This window comes from Leucoraja erinacea, unplaced genomic scaffold, assembly GCF_028641065.1.
Source record: "Leucoraja erinacea ecotype New England unplaced genomic scaffold, Leri_hhj_1 Leri_51C, whole genome shotgun sequence".
Lineage (NCBI taxonomy): Eukaryota > Metazoa > Chordata > Chondrichthyes > Rajiformes > Rajidae > Leucoraja > Leucoraja erinaceus.
In genome coordinates this window covers 592833-616388 of record NW_026576421.1, presented here as the reverse complement: position 1 = coordinate 616388, position 23556 = coordinate 592833, and the positions used below count along the sequence as shown (strand labels likewise).

General features: G+C 49.2%; 1 protein-coding gene across 1 annotated transcript in view; it reads right to left on the bottom strand.

Moving 5' to 3' along the window:
- polr2a (RNA polymerase II subunit A) overlaps nt 1-23430 on the bottom strand; it is a 49510-nt gene extending 26080 nt beyond the window's left edge. The window contains 11 exon segments of the mRNA XM_055630726.1: nt 680-889; nt 1878-2088; nt 4109-4233; nt 5332-5464; nt 7175-7395; nt 8208-8369; nt 9783-10064; nt 13439-13612; nt 14410-14546; nt 15094-15226; nt 23059-23430. Coding sequence (XP_055486701.1) covers nt 680-889; nt 1878-2088; nt 4109-4233; nt 5332-5464; nt 7175-7395; nt 8208-8369; nt 9783-10064; nt 13439-13612; nt 14410-14546; nt 15094-15226; nt 23059-23145 — 1875 coding nt within the window. The 5' untranslated portion in view covers nt 23146-23430.
- Between the last annotated feature and the right edge of the window lie 126 nt (nt 23431-23556).

The following is a 23556-nucleotide window of genomic DNA, read 5'->3' as shown; positions in this document are numbered from 1 at the left end:
GGGGGAATCACAGCATTGGGGGAGCAGACCCATCTCGGCCTGCACAAGTCCGTATAATATTAAAACTTGTTTTTCCCTTGTGGCCCCAGCCTGCGTTGCTACTCATACCAGACACACAAACCTCCAGATTTTTCCCATTTCATAGAGATTCACTATCCATTCCAAGTATCCACTTCTCATTAAATTTTGCCATGTTTATCTACACATTTTTAATAAAATCCTCCCCCCCCCCCCCCCCCATTCACCCATTTTGTCGCCTCCTGCTGGCCAGCGACCATAACGGCTGCTGGCGCCCGCATCTCGCCTCAAAGACGCCATTTAAAACCAGCCACGCTGCTGATTCGCTTGAGTTGGAGGACCACGTCTCCCGTGGGGGCTACGGGTAGGGAACTGCTGCGTTGGGGGGCGCAGACCCAACTTGGTCTAGTCTCATCATCATATTTTATTAATAACCCTTATTAATCCATCCATAAACGATCCACTGCATTATACATAGTGTCAGAAGTGGGATTCGAACCCACGCCTCCTTTGAACAAAAAACATTTCACTGCACACGTGATAATGAACTAAAAACCCAAACACTAAGCCACGCCAAACCCCGAACCATGCCAAACACTAATGCTAACCACACCCCAAGTTGAAGCCCCCCCCCCCGGCGGTGTGGGAGGTGCAGGCTGACCTTGGTGTCTCCGGGCGAGATGTGTTTGTAAGGGCCGTTGTCCTCATCGTCCGGATGCGTGCTGTGTGTCCGGACGCAGTTGATGTGCCCGGGGATGACCAGCGTGAAGATCTGCTTGCCGGTCCATAGGGGACGGGGTTTGAGGATGGAGGGCTGGGGAACCTTGCCGTCCCAGGTGGAGAGATGCATGAGGAGGTTCATCACCTCACCCTGGAATACAACACCAAGCTCAACATCTCACCACAGCCCCCACCCAACTCAGCCCCCCCCTGGTCCAACCTGCCCACAAACACAATTGTTTACTCTTATTATCTTTACATAAATTCAGAACTTTGCCCAGACGATTTAGGACAGCACAGTGGCGCAGCGGGTAGAGTTGCCGCCTTGCAGGAAATGGGACGAGCCCAAATGCCAACTTAAGACACAAGGAACTACAGATGCCAGTTTACAAAAAAAGAAAAGAAAAAAAATCTGGAAGTGCTGGAGTAACTCAGCAGGTCAGGCAACATCTCTGGAGAATATGAAGAGTGCATTGGGGACACACAGTGGTAGAGTTTCTGCCTTACAGCACCAGAGACCCAGGTTTGATCCCGACTACAGGTGCTGTCTGTAGACAGAGTTTGTACGTTCTCCCTGGGACCACGTGGGTTTTCTCCGGGTGCTCCAGTTTCCTCCCACACTCCAAAGACGTGCGGGTTTGCAGGTTAATCAGAAAATAAATAATTGTAAATAGTTCCCAGCAAGCAGGATAGTACTAGTGTACCTGGGAGGGGGGGAGAGAATCGCTGGCCGGCGCAGACTCGGTGGGCCGTAGGGACTGTTTCTGCGCTGTATCTCTAAACTAAAGCAAAGATGCAGGAAGATTGTTCCCGATGTTGGGGAAGTCCAGAACAAGGGGTCACAGATTTAGAATAAGGGGGAAATCTTTTAGGACCAAGATGAGAAAAGAGGGTGGTGAATCTGTGGAATTCTCTGCCACAGGAGGTAGTTTAGGCCACACAGTTCATTGGCTATATTTACGAGGGAGTTAGATGTGGCTAAAGGGAGCGGGGGGTATGGAGAGAAGGCAGGGATGGGATACTGAGTTGGATGATCAGCCATGATTATATTGAATGGCGAATGGTGCAGGCTGGAAGGGCCGAATGGCCTCTACTCCTGCACCTATTTTCTATGTTTCTATGTGAAGGCCAAACCTTACCCGGCTCATGAAGACGTCACGCTTGGTGAACTTGCGCACGGCAGTCAGCGTGTCCTGCACGATGCCCATGACGGGCCGGTTGGACTGTGGCGTGACAATCATCCTGGGCACCATGGCCAGCTCCTGGATCTCTGCCCGAGTCTCCAGCGACTGCGGCAGGTGCAGGTTCATCTCGTCACCGTCAAAGTCCGCGTTGTACGGGGTCGTCACGCTGCAACAGGCAACCGCAGTCACGCCGGGGGGAGAGAGACGCAGGGGGGGAGGGGGAGAGGAGGGGGGGAGGAGGGGAAGAGGAGGGGAAGAGGAGAGGAGAGGGAAAGAGAGGAGGAGGGGAAGGGAGAGGAGGGGGAGAGAGGAGAGGAGGGGAAGAGGAGAGGGAGGGGAAGAGGAGAGGAGGGGGGGAAGAGGAGAGGAGGGGGGAAGAGGAGAGGAGGGGGAAGAGGAGAGGAGGGGGGAAAGGAGAGGAGAGGAGGGGGAGGAGGAGAGGGGAAGAGGGGGGGGGGGAGAGGAGAGGAAGAGGAGGGGGAAGAGGAGAGGAGGAGGGAGGGGGGGAGAGGAGAGAGAGGGGGGAAGAGAGAGGAGGAGAGGGGAAGAGGAGGGAGGAGGGAGGGGAAGAGGAGAGGAGAGGAGGGGAAGAGGAGAGGAGGGGGGGAAGAGGAGAGGAGGGGGGAAGAGGAGAGGAGGGGAAGAGGAGAGGGAGGGGAAGAGGAGAGGAGGGGAAGAGGAGAGGAGGGGGGGGGAGAGAGAGGAGGGGGAAGAGGAGAGAGGAGGGGAGAGGAGAGGGAGGGGGGAGAGAGGAGAGGAGGGGGGGAGGAGAGGAGAGGAGGGGAAGAGGAGAGGAGGGGAAGAGGAGAGGGAGGGGGAAGAGGAGAGGAGGGGAGGAGAGGAGAGGAGGGGAGAGGAGAGGGGGGAGAAGGGGCGAAGAGGAGAGGGGAGAGGAGAGGATGAGGGGAGAGGAGAGGGGAGGAGGAGGGGAAGAGGAAGAGGAGGAGGGGAAGAGGAGGGGGTGAGGGGAAGAGAGGAGAGGGAAGAGGGGAAGAGGAGAGAGAGGGGAAGAGGAGAGGAGGGAAGCGGAGAGAGAGGGAAGAGGGGAGGAGAGAGAGGAGAGGGGAGAGAGGGGAAGAGGGGCAGGGAGAGAGGGGAAGAGGGGCAGAGAGAGAGGGGGGAGAGAGGGGAGAGGGGAGGGGAGAGAGGAGGAGGAGAGGGGAGAGAGAGAGATGAGGCTAGAAGAGGGAAAGAGGGAGGAGGGGGGGGGGGGGGGGGGTAGAGGAGAGGGAGAAGGGCGGGGGCGGGGGGGGGGAGACCTTCTGCCCAAATGTGTAGCAAGGAACTGCGGATGCTGGTTTAAATCGAAGATAGACATAAAAGACTGCAGTAACTCAGCGGGACAGGCAGTATCTCTGGACTGAAGAAGGGTCTCGTCCCGAAACGTCACCAATCCCTTCTCTCCAGAGATGCTGCCTGTCCCGCCGAGTTACTCCAGCGTTTTGTGTCTATCTTCGATTCTGCCCTAATGTCGCCCCTTCATCGAGAATTTCAAGGCGGCTCGTACACAAAATCAGGGATGTAACGCTGAGGCTCTATAAGGCGCTGGTCAGGTTGCACTTGGGAGCACATTTGGGCACCAAACCCAAGGAAGGATGTGCTGGCTCCGGAGAGGGTCCAGAGGAGGTTTACAAGAATGATCCCAGGAAGGAATGGGTTAGTCGGCACTGGGCCGGTACACGCTGGAGGTTGGAAGAATGAGGGGGGGGGGGGGGGGGGGGGGGGGGACCTAACGCTCTATTCCTTAGAGTGCAGGAGGATGCGGGGTGATCTTATAGAGGTGTACAAGTCAAGTCAAGTCACTATTATTTCTACAGCACATTTAAAAAACAACTCTTGTTGGCCAAAGTGCTTTACATTGGTGGAGGTACTAACGTTATACAACAGTGGTTTATAGATTAAATACATACAACACTACATACATATAGCCCTCCCTCAGAGGACGTCAAGAAAGGCTTGGGAGTAGAGATGAGGTTTAAGTCTCGACTTAAAGGAGTGGATGGAGGGGGCAGTTCTGATGGGAAGGGGGGATGCTGTTCCACAGTCTAGGAGCTGCAACCGCAAAGGCATAACATCATGAGGGGGGTATAGATGGGGGTCTTTTACCCAGAGTAGAACACAACGCCAGGCGAGTGATGAGGTCGACTGTCACATGGTGAGAGGTGGTGGGAGGGCCAGACACTCACCTGAGGTTGAGTCGGAAGGTGGACCAGGGCAGGATGCGCACCTTGTGCCCCATCATGGACATCTTGTGCAGCGTGGGTTGTCGGTTGAAGATGACAATGTCTCCGTCACACATGTGACGCTCCACCTACAACACACACACAGCGGTCAATGGACAGTGGGCCATGGGTGATAGGAGCAGAATTAGGCCATTCGGCCCATCAAGGCTAAAAAATGGAAGGTGGAACAGCACAGCACAGGAACAGGCCCTTCGGCCCTTAATGTTCATAATAATAATAATAATCTTATTGATATAGCACATTTTCAGTCAACTTGCATTGACCCCAAAGTGCTTCACATAATTACATTACATTTGCACACAGGCAAAGGTGGGTGAAGTGTCTTGCCCCAAGGACACAACGACAGTATGCACTCCAAGCGGGATTCGAACCGGCTACCTTCCGGTCGCCAGCCGAACACTTAGCCCATTGCGCCATCTGTCGTGTCCATGCCGAACACGATGCCATGTTAGATAGACAATAGGTGCAGGAAGAGGCCACTCGGCCCTTCGAGCCAGCACCGCCATTCATTGTGATCATCCCCGATCAATAACCCGTGCCTGCCTTCTCCCCATATCCCTCGACTCCACTAGCCCCTAGAGCTCCATCTAACTCTCTCTTAAATCCATCCAGTGACTTGGCCTCCACTGCCCTCTGTGGCAGGGAATTCCACAAATTCACACAACTCTCTGGGTGAAAACGTTTTTTCTCATCTCAGTCTTAAATGACCTCCCCTTTATTCTTTATACTCCAACCCCTTATTCTTAAACTGTGTGGCCCCTGGTTCTGGACTCGCCCAACATTGGGAACATTTTTCCTGCATCTAGCTTGTCCGGTCCTTTTATAATTTTATATGTTTCTATAAGATCCCCCCCCCTCATCCTTCTAAACTCCAAGCCTAGTCTTTTCAATCTTTCCTCATATGACAGTCCCGCCATCCCAGGAATCAATCTGGTGAACCTACGCTGCACTGCCTCAATCACAAGGATGTCCTTCCTCAAATTAGGAGATCAAAATTGTACACAATACTCCAGATGTGGTCTCACCAGAGCCCTATACAAATGCAGAAGAACCTCTTTACTCCTATACTGAAATCCTCTTGTTATGAAGGCCGACATTCCATTAGCTTAGTTGGCCTTCATAACAAGAGGTTGTCAGTACTCTTGCACTCTTGGCCTTGAACTCACCCTGTAACCGATCTGGAGGTGGAGGTCGCTGGGCTTGGGGTGGAAACGCAAGTCGATCCGGTCGCCGTTGTCCCGGATGATGTACTTGGCACCGGGATACTGGTTGTTGCCTCTCCTCACCAGCTCCTGGAGTCTGCACAAACAGAGCAACAAGCACTCGCTTACAACAAACGGCTAACAGATGCAGCGTGGACACAGGCCCCTCACCCCACCAACCATCCCTAGTTAGCCCATTTTCTCATCCACCCGACACAGCGCCAGAGACCAGGGTTCGTTCCCGACTACCGGTGCTGTCCGTTCGGAGTTTGCACGTTCTCCCCGTGACCGTGTCGGTTTTCTCCGAGATCTACGGTTTCCTCCCACACTCCAAAGACGTGCAGGTCCGTAGGTTAAGTGGCTTGGTGTAGACCCAGTTTAGTTTAGTGATACAGCAGGGAAACAGGCCATTCGGCCCACCGGATCCGCGCTAACCTGCGATCCCCGCACATTAACATTATCCCACGCCCACTCGGGACAAAGTTTACATTTACTAAGCGAATTAACCTACAAACCGGTAGGTCATTGTAACGTGAGAGAAAACCAAATATCTCCTGGAATCTCCAAAGAAATAGTAAACACTGCCCAGTCCATCATCGGCTCTGACCTTCCTTCCATCGAGGGGATTTATCACAGTCGCTGCCTCAAAAAGGCTAGCAGTATCATCAAAGACCCACACACCATCCTGGCCACACACTCATCTCCCTGCTACCTACAGGTAGAATGTACAGGAGCCTGAAGACTGCAACAACCAGGTTCAGGAATAGCTACTTCCCCACAGCCATCTGGCTATTAAACCTGACTCGGACAAAACTCTGGACATTAATAGCCCATTATCTGTTTATTTGCACCGTACCATTTTATTTATTCATGTGTGTATATATGTATATAATGGTTTATGGACACACTGATCTGTTTTGTAGTCAATGCCTTCTATATTCTGTTGTGCTGAAGCAAAGCAAGAATTTCATTGTCCTATCTGGGACACATGACAATAAACTCTCTTGAATCTCGGAGAAAACCCACGCAGGTGACGGGGAGAAGGTAGAAACTCCGTACAGACAGCGCCCGTAGTCGGGATGGAACCGGGGTCTCCAGCGCTGTAAGGCAGCAACTCTACCGCTGTGTCACCATGCCGACAGATTGTAATCATGTTAGCGGGCTTGACTGTAATCAATGACTGGCTGGACACAAAACATAGAAAATAGGTGCAGGAGTAGAGGCCATTCGGCCCTTCGAGCCTGCACCATTCGCCATTCAATATGATCATGGCTGATCATCCAACTCAGTATCCCGTACCTGCCTTCTCTCCATACCCCCTGATCCCCTTAGCCACACGGGCCACATCTAACTCCCTCTTAAATATAGCCAATGAACTGTGTGGCCTCAACTACCTTCTGTGGCAGAGAGTTCCACTGATTCACCACTCTCTGTGTGGAAAAAAAAAATTCTCATCTCGGTCCTAAAAGACCTCCCCCTTATCCTTAAACTGTGTGTGGCCCCTTGTTCTGGACTTCCCCAACATCGGGAACAATCTGGAGAAACTCAGCGGGTGCAGCAGCATCTATGGAGCGAAGGAGATCCTTCGCTCCATAGACTGTGTGTGTGGCCCCTTGTTCTGGACTTCCCCAAACATTGGGAACAATCTTCCTGCATCTAGCCTGTCCAACCCCTTAAGAATTTTGTAAGTTTCTATAAGATCCCCCCTCAATCTTCTAAATTCTAGCGAGTACAAGCCGAGTCTATCCGGTCATTTTGCCACTCCCCGCAACAGGCGAGGGTAATTTAAACTAAACAGTGCGGGCACCTGTCGATGTTGAATGGGGTGACGATCTCGGGGAAGGTCATGTTGGCAGCGATGGAGCGTGGCACGCCGACCTGGTCGATGGAGAGGTTGGGGTCAGGGGTGATGACGGTCCGCGCTGAGAAGTCCACTCGCTTGCCCATCAAGTTGCCACGGACACGGCCCTCCTTGCCCTTCAGCCGCTGTTTCAGGGACTTCAGGGGCCGGCCCGACTTCTGCATCGCCTGAAGGGGGTGAACGCAAAAAGTTGTCAGATTCATCAAAGGACACAGTGCTGGAGCAACTCAGCGGGTCAGGCAGCAATCCTGGAGAACATCTTGCATGGAAAAATAGAAAATAGGTGCCATTCGGCCCTTCGACCCAGCACCGCCATTCAAAACGGTCATGGCTGATCATCCACAATCAGTACCCCGTTCCTGCTTTCTCCCCATATCCCTCGATTCCCTTAGCCCCAAGTACTAAATCTAATTTTCTCTTGAAAACATCCAGTGAATTGGCCTCCACTGCCTTCTGTGGCAGAGAATTCAACTTTTGGGTGCAAAGAAGGCTCCCGAGCTGAAATTTAGAGGGATGAGAGGCCTGGATTGAAACGCATAAGATTATTAAGGGTTTGGGCACGGCAGACGCAGGAAACTAGTTCCCGATGTTGGGTGAGTCCAGAACGAGGGGCCACTGTTTACGAATAAGGGGTCGGCCATTTAGTACTGAGATGAGGAAAAACCTTTTCACCCAGAGAGTTGTGAATCTGTGGAATTCTCTGCCTCAGGAGGTGGAGGCCGATTCACTGGATGTTTTGAAGAGTTAGATTTAGCTCTTGGTGCTAACGGAATCAGGGGATGTGGGGAGAAGGCAGGAACGGGGTACAGATTGTGGATGATCACATTGAATGGCGGTGCTGGTTCGAAGGGCCGAATGGCCGCTACTCCTGCACCTATTGTCTATGTTTCCATGTTTCATTCCTTCTCTCCAGAGCTGCTGCCTGTGGTGCTGACTCCAGCCTCGTGTGTCTCGCTGCAGTTGCCCCGTGCACACGTACCCTGGGCAGGCCGGGCAGCTCATTGTCCACCATGGTGGCCACGTGGAACTGCAGCAGCTTGACGTCCTCGGCGATGACGTGGGCCGCCGCGCCGTTCTGCTCGTTGCGCCGCAGCTGGTTGTTGATCTTCACGATGTCCGCCAGCTTGTGCGTCAGGTCGTCCTGTCAACGAGGGGCCGAGCGGCGTTACATCACCACGCAGCGTTCCCGCCGTGACCCCGACTACCAGCGTCATCCCCTCCCCCCCCCCCCATGCCCCTGGCTCCTCCGCATCCCCCTCCCCCTCCCCGCACACCCCTAGCTCCTCTCATCTCACCTACAATATATATTAATGATCTGGATGAGGGAATTGAAGGCAATATCTCCAAGTTTGCGGATGACACCAAGCTGGGGGGCAGTGTTAGGTGTGAGGAGGATGCTAGGAGACTGCAAGGTGACTTGGATAGGCTGGGTGAGTGGGCAAATGTTTGGCAGATGCAGTTTAATGTGGATAAATGTGAGGTTATCCATTTTGGTGGCAAAAACGGGAAAGCAGATTATTATCTAAACATGGCCGATTGGGAAAGGGGGAGATGCAGCGAGACCTGGGTGTCACGGTACACCAGTCATTGAAGGTAGGCATGCAGGTGCAGCAGGCAAGTAAAGAAAGCGAATGGCATGTTGGCTTTCATAGCAAGAGGATTTGAGTATAGGAGCAGGGAGGTTCTACTGCAGTTGTACAGGGTCTTGGTGAGACCACACCTGGAGTATTGCGTACAGTTTTGGTCTCCAAATCTGAGGAAAGACATTCTTGCCATAGAGGGAGTGCAGAGACGGTTCACCAGACTGATTCCTGGGATGTCAGGACTGTCTTATGAAGAAAGACTGGATAGACTTGGTTTATACTCTCTAGAATTTAGAAAATTGAGAGGGGATCTTATAGAAACTTACAAAATTCTTAAGGGGTTGGACAGGCTAGATGCAGGAAGATTGTTCCCGATGTTAGGGAAGTCCAGGACAAGGGGTCACAGCTTAAGGATAAAGGGGAAATCCTTTAAAACCGAGATGAGAACTTTTTTCACGCAGAGAGTGGTGAATCTCTGGAACTCTCTGCCACAGAGGGTAGTTGAGGCCACAGTTCATTGGGTATATTTAAGAGGGAGTGAGATGTGGCCCTTGTGGCTAAGGGGATCAGGGGGTATGGAGAGAAGGCAGGTACGGGATACTGAGTTGGATGATCAGCCATGATCATATTGAATGGCGGTGCAGACTCGAAGGGCCGAATGGCCTACTCCTGCACCTAATTTCTATGTTTCTATCCCCACCCCCCCGCTCCACTCTCGCCAACCCTCCACCACTGTCCCCCCTCCCTCACCCCCCTTTGCTAACCCCCCACCACCGTCCCCTTCACTCACTCTCCGCACGCCCCAGGCCCCTCTCACCACCCTCAGCAACCTCGCTGCCCCTCCATACTCCGTGCCTCAGTCTCCCAGCCTCTACACTCCGGACCCCTACCCTCATTAACCCAGTGCCTCAGTACTCTGCCCCCTCCAGCCTCTACACCGCCCCGGTCCGGCCCCCCAGCGGAGCGGGTACCTGGTTCCTGGCGGAGCCCTGCATGACGACGGCCGGCCGCACTGACAGCGGGGGGACGGGCAGCACGGTGAGGATCATCCACTCGGGCTTGGCGTACTTGGGGTCCATGCCCAGAATCATGCACTCCTCGTCCGTGATGCGCTTGAAGATCTCGTACACCCGCTCGGGGTTCAGCAGGATCTTCTTCTCCTGTGAGTCCTCGTTCACGTGCTTCCACTCCGCGTACAGCTCCAGGCCCACCCGCCGGATGCGGGGCTGGTAGCGGCCGCAGCCCCCGTGGCCCTGGGGGAGAGAGAGAGAGAGACAGAGCGATGAGACCAAGACAAGATAACAAGTTCACCAGTCGCACCAGCTTCTAGTTTTCACCCAACAAACAGCACGCCTGACCCTACCTGATCTCCCGGTTGCTAAACACTTTAATTCTCCTTCCCATTCCCACACAGAACTCACTCTGAAGAAGGGTCTCGACCCGAAACGCCACCCATTCCTTCTCTCCAGAGGCGCTGCCTGTCCTGCTGAGTTACTCCAGCATTTTGTGTCTATCGTGTTCAAGAAGGAACTGCAGATGGTGGAAAATCAAAGGTACACAAAATTGCTGGAGAAACTCAGCGGGTGCAGCAGCATCTATGGAGCGAAGGAAATAGGCAACGTTTCGGGCCGAACCCTTCTTCAGACTGATGGTGGGTGGTGAAGGGGGGAGAAGGAAGGAAAAGGGGAGGAGGAGGAGCCCGAGCGGATAGGAGGGTGGGAGGGGACAGCTCAAGGGTTAAGGAAGGGGAGGAGACAGTAAGGGCTAGCAAAAGTGGGAGAATTCAATGTTAATGCAATCCGTGTCTATCTTTGGTTTAAAACAGCCTCTGCAGCGCACACACACACACACACACGCACGCGCGCACACAGACCTTTCTGTCCTAGGTCTCCTCCATTGTCAGAGTGAGGATGAACACAAATTGGAAGACCAGCATCTCATATTTCGCTTGGGCAGCCTACAGCCCAGTGGTACGAATATTGATTTTTCTAACTTCAGGTAGCCCCAGCATTCCCCCTCTCTCTATCCCTCCCCCACCCAAGTTGCACTAGTTTCTCGTTTTCACCCAACAAACAGCTAACAATGGCCCGTTTCCTTTGTCATTGTTAATTCTTTACATATCTTTCATTCATTGTTCTATATCTCTCTACATCACCGTCTAAATCTCTCGTTTCCCTTTCCCCAGACTTTTTGTCTGGAGAAGGGTCTCGACCCAAAACATCACCCATTCCTTCTCTCCCGAGATGCTGCCTGTCTCGCTGAGTTACTCCAGCATTTTGTGTCTATCTTTGGGTTAAACCAGCGTCTGCAGTTCCTTCCTACACGTCTGAAGAAGGGTTTCAGCCCGAAACGTTGCCTATTTCCTTTGCTCCATAGATGCTGCTGCACCCGCTGAGTTTCTCCAGCACTCTTGTCTACCTTCGTGTTCCTTCCTACACTGTGTTCATAAGTGATAGGAGCAGAATTAGGCCATTCTGCCCATCAAGCCATCAATTCAATCATGGCTGATCTATCTCTCCCTCCGAACCACATTCTCCTGCCTTCTCCCAATAACTCTTAACATCCGTACTAATTAAGAATCCATCTATCGCTGCCTTAAAAACATCCACTGACTTGTGGCCTCCACAGCCGTCTGTGGCAAAGAATCCCACAGATTCACCACCCTCTGGCTAAAGAAATTCCTCCTCATCTTCTTTCTAAAGGAACGTCCTTTAATTCTGAGATTATAACCTCTGGTCCTAGACTCTCCCAATAGTGGAAACATCCTCTCCACTCTATCCAGGCCTTTCATTATTCTGTAAGTTTCAATGAGGTCCCCCCAAATTCTTCTAAACTCCAGCGAGTAGAGGTAGTTCCCAGTACATGGGGCTGCAGAGGAGGGGGGTCCCAACCAGCCGAGCCCATTACCCGATTTTGCCCAGCCCACCTTGGTCTGCGTCAAAGATCCTATAGATAGACCACTCCTGCGAAATGCAATGGGCTGACGTGTAGTACGCTACGGAGGGGATCCTGGGCATTTCCCCCGCCCATTTTAGTAACCGGAGCCTACCTGACCCGACCTGACTCCCAGGGTAATCAACATTGCGGGGGAACGGTTTGTGTGTGTGTGATATAGGGATTAGATTCATAATTCTGTTAGTTCATACTTCTGTTAATTCTTGTTAAAAGAATAAAATGTTTATAAACACATATACATGAATGTGATATAAATGGATATAATCATATAACACACACAATTATATTTCTTCTGATCTTTATATCCAATGATGAACTCTATTTCAGACTAGACAAGGGACATTAAATAAGAAACATTGTAAACCTCCCCGCAACTTCACACACACTAGGCCTTATCCCCCCCCTCACTCTCTCTCCCCCCCCCCCCCCCCACTCCCTCGCCTCTCCCCCCCCCCCCCCCCCCCACCTCCTGCTGTAGCCCCTTAACCCACCACCCCCAACCCCACATCTCTCCCCATGCTGCTCTCTGCACCCCGTCCCCTACCCACCTCTCTCTCCCAAAGATCTTATAGCGGAGCTCCGCTCGAAGATCTTTGCTCTCTCCCGCACCGGGGCCTACCCAACCCTCCTGCGCCACCACCACCACACTTGCATTACTCCCCTCCCCTCTCCCCGCTTCCCCGGGCCGCACACCCCCTCTCCCCGCCCAAGTCAAAGACTTGCGAAGATACGGCAGCGGAGGTGGAAGCAAAGATCCGATCTTAGCATAGAAATTAGCAGGATAGGCATTCGGCCCTCGAGCCTGCACCGCCATTCAAATGATCATGGCTGATCATCCAACTCAGTACCGCACCTGCCTTCGAACATACCTCTTTGCGTTGGCCAGTAGGCCACCTTAACTCCTTAAATATAGCCGCTGAAGGCCTCAACTACCCTCTGTGGCAGAGAGTTCCAGAGATCACCCCTCTGTGTGAAAAAAGTTCTCTATCTCGGTTCTAAAGCCGTTTCCACTCTTAGCCAGGGTAAGCTGTGACCCCTTGTTCTGGACTTCCCCAACATCGGGAACAATCTTCCTGCATCTAGCCTATCCAACCCCTTAAGAATTTTGTAAGTTTCTATAAGATCCCCTCTCAATCTTCTAAATTCTAGAGAGTATAAACCAAGTCTATCCAGTGTTTCTTCATAAGACAGTCCTGATATCCCAGGAATCAGTCTGGTGAACCTTCTCTGCACTCCCTCTATGGCAATAATGTCCTTCCTCAGATTTGGAGACCAAAACTGCACGCAATACTCCAGGTGTGGTCTCACCAAGACCCTGTACAACTGCAGTAGAACCTCCCTGCTCCTATACTCAAATCCTCTTGCTATGAAAGCCAACATACCATTTGCTTTCTTTACTGCCTGCTGCACCTGCATGCCTACCTTCAATGACTGGTGTACCATGACACCCAGGTCTCGCTGTATCTCCCCCTTTCCCAATCGGCCACCATTTAGATAATAGATCTTTGGCTGGAAGCGAGATGGCAGAGGCTGGTTGCAAAAATGGGTCCTATAATCACCCATGACCGTACTACGTGATTTGCGTAGGAGTAGGCCACATCTTTGGCCTGCGAGATCTCCCGATTGCTAAAGACTAACTGGCCTTGCCGTTTCCACACTGAGCCAGGGTTACCTTCTCCTTGGTCAGGTCCTCTTCACCCTCCTGCTGCTCCACTCCAAACTTGTTGTCCATCTCCTCGCCACCCTCGCAGATGTTCTTGCCCTTGCACAGGTCGTACACGTGTGTCAGCCGTTTCCGCGGCTGGCCCTTCGACTTGATCAGGATGTCTTTGATCTTGGGATTGTTCTAGAGGGAGAGAGAAAAGAGCACAACAAAAAGAGAAAAAGTTACAACCTCAGATTCCTTTTAAATCTTTTCCCCTTCACCTTAAGGGCCCTGAGGACCAGAGGATGTAGGTTTAAGGTGAAGGGAGAAAAGATTTAATAGGGATCTAAGGCTGTAACTTTTTCCACACAGAGGGTGGTGGGTGTATGGAACAAGCTGCCAGAGGAGGTAGTTGAGGCTGGGACTATCCCAACGTTTAAGAAGCAGTTAGACAGGTACATGGATAGGACAGGTTTGGAGGGATATGGACCAAGCGCAGGCAGGTGGGACTAGTGTAGCTGGGACATGTTGGGCTGGAGGGCCTGTTTCCACACTGTATCACTCTGCGACTAGTGTAGCTGGGACAAGTTGGGCGGTGTGGGCAAGTTGGGCCTGTTTCTACACTGTATCTTTCTATGACTATCAACCACACAGACACAGATATATCTCCTAAGTCATGGGAGCAGAGTTCAGTCATTCGGCCCATTGTGTCTACTCCACCATTCCATGTGCCACTTTGCCCCCCCCCCCCCCCCATCCCAATTAGACTGTGCCAAGGTAAAATTAGGGGGTGTCACGGTGCCGGAGCAGTAGAATCGCTGCCCCGCAGCTCCAGAGACTCGGGTTCGATCCCGATTACGGGTGCTGTCGGTGCGGAGTTTGCACGTTCTCCCCGTGACCGCGTGGGTTACCCCCAGGAGCTGCGTGCGGGTTTGTAGGTCGGTTGGCTTGGTACCTAGTGCGTGGGACAGGTCTAGTGTGTGTGTTGGGGGGCTTACCGAATCGACCAGCAGCTTGGAGCAGAAGAAGCAGACACATCGCAGGACCTTCATGGTCTTGGTCAGGAAGCCGACGTGGAAGACAGGCTTGGCCAGCTCGATGTGGCCGAAGTGGCCCGGGCACTCCGTCATGTTACCTGCAAAAACACACACACCTCATCAGGGGGGCCCCGTCTCTGCACCCTGCCACCAACCACGGCAAAGCAAGGCAGCAGGCAATAACTTCCGGTAGCCTTTGCTGTCTCCTCCCCTTCTCAGCTCTCCCTCAGCCCTCAGCCCTCGCTCTTCCTTTTTCCTTTCTTCTCCCCACCCCCCTCCCTCCATCAGTCTGAAGAAGGGTTCGCCTATTTCCTTCGCTCCATAGATGCTGCTGCACCCGCCGAGTTTCTCCAGCATTTTTGTCTACCTTCGATTTTCCAGCATCTGCAGTTCCTTGCATGACTAACGCTCATCATATGTCAACCCACTCATTCCTGGGATCATTCTTCTAAACCTCCTCTGGACCCTCCCCAGAGCCGGCACATCCTTCCACAGATATGGGGGCTAGGTTTGCTCCCAAACCTAGTATTCCCAAATCGGGTTGACCAGCGCCTTATCGAGCCTCAGCATTACATCTCTGCTTTTGTATTCCAGTCCTCTTGAAATAAATGTTACCCCCCCCCCACCCCACAGTAAGGTGCTTACCCGCGCATGTCTGGCATCGTCCAGTCCGCTCGATCACGCCTTGCCTGGGGTCCATCAGCCCCCCCAGCTTCGGCCTGCCACCCTCGGTGGTCTCCGAGTACTTTATCCCACCTTCAGTCACGGACATGCGTTTCTGGGGACAACGAGAGAAGGAACGTCAGCGGTTTCTCTATCCATCACGTCTGCCAACGTTTTAGACACACGAGGGTGGCAGGGTGGCGCAGCGGTAGAGTCGCTGCCTCTCAGTGCCAGCATCCCAGGTTGGATCCTGACTACCGGTCGGTGCCGTGTGTGTGTACAGAGTCTGTCCGTTCTCCCCGTCACCTGGGTGGGGTTTCTCCGAGATTTCGGTTCCCTCCCACATTACAAAGACGTATAGATTTATATGTCAAGAATTTCATTGTCCTATCAGGGACACATGACAATAAACTCACAAACTTGTTCATTGGCTTTCTATACATTTAAAAAAAAAAGTAAATTGTCCCTAGTGTGTGTGTAGGATAGTGCTTTGAGACATGTACCCTGTCCTACTTACGTGACTTTTTCAGCGACTGCCGGCACAGGTCATGGGTCGCTGCAGGCCGCCAATCCATGGTGAAATTGCAGCGACGACCAGAACAAGGCACGACTCTTTGGGCGATGACTCACGACCATATAGGCATCACCCCGCGACATGTCGCCTTTATAGCCGCGAGTCGACTCCTCAGTCGCCCAAAGACTCGTAGCGTCTTTCTGGTTGCCGCTGGATTTTCAACATGTTGAAATTTTTCGGCAACCTACAACGACCTATGACGGGTGCCGGACAGGCCCATTAGTGTGCGGGGATCGCTGGTTGGTGTGGAATCGGGCGGGCTCTTTCCCGCAGTCTCAGATTGTGGAATTTGACTAAATCCCTTCCGCAGACAACTTTCCTCCCCACCAAAGCAAGACCTTTAGTGGAGGCCGATTAGGATGTCATTATACTCGCCCTCAAACAAAGAACTACACTCCCAACCATAGGCAGATTAATTACTGAGAGACTTTAGAGATACAGCATGGAAACAGGCCCTTCGGCCCACCGAGTCTATGCCAGCCAGCGATCACCCTGTATACTAGCACTATCCTACACACTAAGGACAATTTACAATTTACCACACCAAATGATGAACTAACCTGATCGTCTTTGGAGTGTGAGAGAAAACCCACGGAGGTGAAGGTCACTGGGAGAACTTGCAAACTCCACACAGACAGAACCCGTAGTCAGGATCCAACCCGGGTCTCTGACACTGTGAGGCAGCAACACTACTGCTACTATTAGACATCCCACCAACATAGAAAATAGGTGTAGGCCATTCGAGCCAGCACGGCCATTTAATATGATCATGGCTGATCATCCAAAATCAGTATCCTGTTTCGGCTTTTTCCCCCCATATTCCTCGATTCCATTAACCCCAACTCTCCCGTGAAAACATCCAGTGAATCGGCCTCCACTGCCTTCTGTGACAGAGAATTCCACAGATTCACAACTCTCTGGGTGAAAAGGGTTTTCCTCATCTCAGTCCTAAATGGCCGACCCCTTATTGTTAGACTGTGACCCCTGGTTCTGGACTCCCCTAGTAGTAATAATATGCTCTGTCAATTATATTTACACAATTCTCTTCCTGCTAATTACATCCGCCTCTGCTTCTTGTGTGAGAGGGAGCAGATTTAATGAGGGATACACTTTTAGTAACTTGCACGATGTTTCATGGTGTAATAATGTCCCCGTTTAATCGCTACAGAATCTTGAAGCGTGGGGAAAATTCCAAGGACTCTGGTGCTGGGAGTCAGTGGCTCCACCATAAGTGCATAAGTCATGGGAGCAGAAGTAGGCTATTCAGCCCATCCACCCTTCAATCATGGCTGATCTATCTTTCCCTCTGAAACCCATTGCTTTCTCCACATAACCTTTGGCATCCTAACTAACCAAGAATCTGTCCATTCCCGCTTTAAAAACACCCAATGGCTTGACCTGCAAAGTCGTCTGTGGCAATGAATTGCACAGATTTGCATTTCTCCGACTAAAGAAATTCCTCATCTACTTTCTAAATGTACGTCCTTTTACTCTGAGACTGTGCCCTCCGGCCCCAGACGCTCCCACTAGTGGTAACAAACTCTCGATGCTGGCCTTTCTCTATTTGGTAAGTGTCAATGATGTCCCCCCCCCTCTCACCCTGCCAAACTCCAGTGAGTACAGGCCCAGTGCTGTCAAATGAATTAAAGGACAGAAGTTTAGGGGTAACTTCTTTACTCAGAGAGTGGTAGCGGTGTGGAATGAGCTCCCAGTGGAAGTGGTGGAGGCAGGTTCGATTTTATCATTTAAAAATAAATTGGATAGGTATATGGACGGGAAAGGAATGGAGGGTTATCGTCCGAGTGCAGGTAGATGGGACTAAGTGAGAATAAGTGTTTGGCTTAGAAGGGCCGGGATGGCCTGTTTCCGTGCTGTAATTGTTATATGGTTATTAATGCCCAGCATGTGTTATCAGCTGCACTTGTGTGTGCGTGTGCAGCCCTGCTTTTAATGACTGACAGGACAGGTCAAGCAGAGGGGGCGAGGTCCACACTTGCTTTTTGTGTTTTTATTACTAAGCTCAGTGTACAGCCAGCAGCGGCAGGGAAAGTAACAGGAAAAAACTCACAGCGTAGAAATTTTATTTACAGGCAATTGGTTTGTTTTTTATTGTGACAATCTGAAAAACTAACATACACGCCAACTCAGAGAGAAGAGAGTGCCCCATCCCTGCATGGATACAAGACCATCTTCCACAGTTCCCACACCTTCCTGGGATGTGTTACATAACAATTGTAGGCCTAACAATGTTACAGGCAGTGATGTCAAGCAGCAAGCTGGAATGTCACGCCATAGACTGATGTTCCACACAAGGTGTGGGCCGGACGAGCAATCAGTTCAGCGAGGTGCCGGGATAATCTAGCCAGGGTGGAGGTGAAGCAACCCTTCCCGCCCAAAACCCGGACAACACAAATGCCAAATCCCTGGTGAACAGGGCCGAAATGTCGGTGTTCCGGTGACACAGTCCCACTGCAGATCAGTCAGGTGACTGCGGAGCAAGAGGTCCATTTGTCCAACATCAAGAATGAGAGAAAGTTACGGAGGAAGCGCTGAAGAATCTCACAAATCGGTTCCTAAATTCCAGGCTTAAGCAACTTCAGACAAGTTCAGCAACCTTAACGGCCAATGGTAAGTTCTGTCTGCTGCATAGGATCCAGCTGTTGAAGCCCGAGGTGTTCGATGAAGCCGTCAGGATAGAAGCTCATTTACAATCACTGCTCGTCAGCCACTGCTGTGACTCACACCCTGGCACGTAGTCAGTCCAAACGCAATCGCCAGCTACAGAATGATACAATCCTTTATACTGAACCGTGTAAAACGTCCCGGACAACCCTCGTTCCCAGACGGAGGGGTCGGTGAGCCTGGGGGGATTCGCGATTTTTGCTGCGGGACTGACAAACATCAGCAGCCGACCTTGTCGCATAGAGTGAGATGCTTGCAGCACACTTTCATATCAGGAATAAAAGCCTGCTCAAGTTTGCTCAGTTACAATGGGGCTGCTTGCAATGGCAATGGAATATTAACCTGCAGGAATTACTGACAAATTTGGAGAACTGGATGAAATGGACAATATTTGATGGGGGGGGGAAAGAAAGAAGAGAGAGAGATAGGGCAGAACGAGGGATAAATTCAATGTCCGCCTTAACCACAATTGTCCCTCAGCAAGTTAAGTTACACTGGGAGACCCACACGCCTTTTTTAGCTTCCAACGTGTTAATACAAGGGGGCGGGGAGTGAGAAGCAAGAAGAGATCGAATTTAATGGACTAAATAGCTTTATTCTCTATAATTTTATTCCTACTCATCGGCAGCATAAGGAAGCTCAAATTATTCAATTCAGCGATACTTTCTTGTCACTTGTACCGAGGGGTACAGTGAAAGGCTTTGTTTTGTACAGAAGTTGGTAAAAATCACAGTAGACCTCATCGACAGAATGGTTCTGCCTAAGCATGAAAAGCAAAACTTCAAATTAAGTTTACAATGAAAAGATTATTTTGCACAATACACCAAGAACATTAGGAAGGATTCTTAAACAAGGTTCAAAGATTGCTTCAAATAAATGTCATTTTTTACATTTTAAGAAAAAATACACTGCAAAGGTTATAACGCTCCACTCAAAGACTACATACTCACATCCCAGTTGATCCATTGGGGGGGAAAAAAATCCCAAAAGTTCACTTTACAAATGTACACACTTGAATCGTATAATAAACACTCTTTTTGCAAAACTGGAACCCCTTCAACCATAATTTCTTTCACAATTTGATCAGAATGATTTTTTTTTTTTTTTAAATCCCATCCTCAAAAAAAGAAGAGATGAAGAAATTAGTTTCAAAGTTCAGCAAAGTGTCACAATACAAAAGGGGGGGGAAAGCTTTAAAAGCACTCTCATAGAGGAATTTTTTATTTTATTTTATCTTTTAAGTGCACAAATAGTCGATATATAACATGCTCTTTTATTTGTGTGTGGGAAAAATGGTTAATATTTATCTCTCCCCCAAACCTTACAGTGTGTGTGTGTACACATATACACACTGAACTTTTCAGTGGGTGAAAAAAACCTTAGAGTACATGTGTGTATATTATATATATATGTGTATATATCTTATCTATCTATCTATCTAAAAATAAATAAAATATATGCACATATATATTATATACACACACACATACTCTAAGTAGGTATGTTGCAAAACCTACCTGAAGCGTCGCTGAAGATCTGTCCCAGCCCGTGTGCACGATTTTGCCGCCGTTTTGCCGCCCGGGGGGGTTTAAAAACGCGATTTTCCCTAGGCTGTACAAATCGAGCTTGTTCAGCCTAGTTAATTGGTGACGAAAAATCGCTGGAAGATTCTGTCGCTTGAGCTATTTTTACTTTTAACGGGTTTATAGTATTGTTATAGTAGGTTAAAAATTAACCTCTAAACCCGCGACCACCGACAACAGGCCGGATCTCATACAGGGGACAACGGAAGGTAGGTTGTTTATTTTTACGTTAAAAAGCGCTTCTTAAGATCCCTTTATACAAAGTTTAATGTTGCGAGTAGCTAATTTGGGGCCCCATTAAATCCCGCAATATTTTTCTGGGCATATGGGGGGCACAAATCTACCACAATGTGAACGTTCTAAACCAGCGTGTTGCACAGGATCCCACTGGAAAGCCAATTTAAATGGCCATTAATTTACAGCAATTGAACACTAAATTCCTTCCATTTGGCCTATAAATTAATGTAAATGAGATTTAAAAATCATGTTTTATTGTGAATTATTTGTGAATATTATTTGGACACTTAGGCTATTTAAAAATGTTAATCATTTCTTAAGAAATGGATAGATGTTTAGATCTAGTTATTGAAGTTTGGAATTAGCTACAATTGGGTAACTAACTAATTATATGCTTTAATTTCAGGTCATCCAAGTAAGATTATTTTATATTTGTTTCAGAATGCTTCAATCTATGAAAATTTCATTCAGTTCTCTTAATTTTTAAGAAAGTTATGGGCTTTTGACTGTCCACGATCACAGCTTTTTTGTTATGTCCATAGAAAATCAATAGGGAACAAGATGCTAATTTCCGAGTATGAAAATGGCCATAAATTTTTAAATACTTGAGATTATGAAAGTGAATTAGGTGTCAAATTAAATTTATTTTTATGCTTTATCTGATGGGATAAATTGCAGACTTGATTTTGAAAATCTCAAAATTTTGTAACATTGCTACTCTAAGGTTTATTTTCCACCCTAAATGTGAAAATATATATATACACACACGTATAATTATACATGTACAAATAAATATGCGTGTGTGCACATACATATACATACATATACAAACATGTGTGTGAAGAATCATATTTCGGCCCGCATATATACGTTGCCTATTTTTTCTTTTCTCTCCATAGTTTACATGCTGCTGCACCCCCTGCTGCAGCTGCAAGGATTTAATTCTTTTATGTGGGACACACCTACAAATGACTCAAACTAAATTGTCAAAGTGTAGGAGCTCCTATACTGCATAGCAGGTAGCCCCACACCCACACCCTCCACGAGCAGCAGTAGTTCTCCTTTTCCTGCTCTGGTATTTTTATTTCAGTGTACTATCACACATTCACAATATAATGTTTCATTTTTTTAATTGCATATCGAGCCTTTATCCTTGCGCCAAGGCATATCCCTTGTATGCATGTATGTACACACACACATATGACTGTTGGCTAATAAAATGTATTCTTCTCAATTCATTTGACAGAACAAAAATATATAATAATATAATATAATAACTAGCATTACAAACGCTAATAATATATATATATTATTACAAGTTGCAAGACGTATCATATTGTGTTGTGCTGCAGCATGCAAGGATTTAATTGTTTATCTGGCATATCGATGCCAGCAAATGCCAAGGCATATCCCTTGTATGCATGTCAAAGCCGCCACACCACGACTTTGGCTAATCCGTATTCTTCTCAATTCATATTGACAGAACAAAATATGTGATAATATGTTAATAATAACTAGCATTACAAACGCTAATATATATATATATATTATTACAAGTTGCAAGACGTACTATATTGTGTTGTGCTGCAGCATGCAAGGATTTAATTGTTCTATCTGGGACACATGACAGCAAATGACTCTTTAACTAAAGTGTCAAAGCCGCCACAGTCCACGCTTTCCCTTCCGTCCACAATATTTAAAATGCAAAATATGTGATTGTGTTTATAGTGTGTTTGGTTGTTTGTTTGTTTGTCTTTTTGCACAAAAGTCCGCAAGCATTGCCACTTTTCATTTCACTGCACATCTCGTATGTGTATGTATCGAATAAAACTTGACTTGACATGGAGACAGCCCCCCACGAACAGTAGTAGTTCTACTCAGCAGCCAAAAGTCTTTTTTGCTCTGGTATTTGTATTTAATTCTTCTTCTTCACATTATAATATAATGTTTCATTTCTTAATTGCATATCCTTGCCCCAAGGCAAATCCCTTGTGTGTATGTACACACACACATATGACTTGGCTAATAACCCATCAAAGACAAAAGAACTGGTCGTTGACTTCAGGAGGAAGAGGAGAGAGGAACCTGCTCCTATATACATCAAAGGAGACATGTGGAGAGAGTCACTGGCTTTAAGTTCCTGGGAATAAACATCTCCCAGGACCTCAAATGGCAAATGAACACTGTCACTCTCGTGAAGAAGTCACAGCAGCGGCTGTATTTCCCGAGGTCTCTGCGGAGAGCAAACGTCTCACAGCCGCTGCTGCTGTCCTTCTACCGATGCGCCGTGGAAAGTGTCCTCTCCTATGGCATCCTGGTGTGGTTTGCTAGCTGCACTGTGGCTGAGAGGAGGGCACTGCAGAGAGTTATAAAAACTGCACAGAGCATTACAAACGCTCAACTGCCCCCCTTGGATGATATATATATAGGGCCCGATGCTTGCGCCGGGCCACAAACATCAAGCAGGACACATCCCACCCTGCCAACCACCTTTTCACTCTGCTATCCTCTGGGAGGCGATTCAGGTCTCTGAAGGCTTGCACCAGTAGACTAAAAAATACTTTCTACCCATGTGTGATAAAATAACTTAATTCCAACAGAGAACACTGGGGAGGCAAAATGTAATTCCAAGAAATGCAACATTCTTTTAAAATTCTTTTTAAATACTTATTTATTATTTTTACTAATAAGTGTACAATGGTTGTCGTGTTTGTATTTTTTAACCGGAGGAGATGCAATGGAATTTCGTTGCACAGTATTGTGCAATGACAATAAACGTATTCATTCATAAAATGTATTCTTCTCAATTCATTTGACAGAACACAAAAATATAATATATATATCTATATTATTACAAGTTGCAAGACGTACCATTTCATCTGGGCTCAGGATACCAAACTGAACCCTTCTGATGAGGCGCAGTGGGCATGCGCTGTCTCCGGAAGGAGGTCCTTGCATGGTTCAAACTCCCAGCAGCCGGGCGTCGTCGCGTTAGAGGGGGGCGGGAGGGAGAGGGGGAAACAACGCGCTCTCTCTCTCCTCTCAAAATGAAAAAAAAAAGGGCTTTTTCCCCCCTACACAAACCGGTCCACGACCGTGAGGAACCGTTCTTTTTTTACCCCTTCTACCGGCGCCTCATTATTATTATTACTGCTATTACTATTACTTGCACTACTTCCCCTTGTTTTTCCCCTCCCGCTCCGAGTGCGCTCAAAGCGCATCTGAAGGCTCTCTGGCTTGTGCGCCGCATTATATAGATTTCAGACGGCCGCGGGGTCGCCCGGCTGCCGCGGCAGGGACTCGGACGTCACCGTATGGTAATCAGGCCGGCCGAACGCGGGCAGCCCGCCGCCGATTGGTCGGGGTACC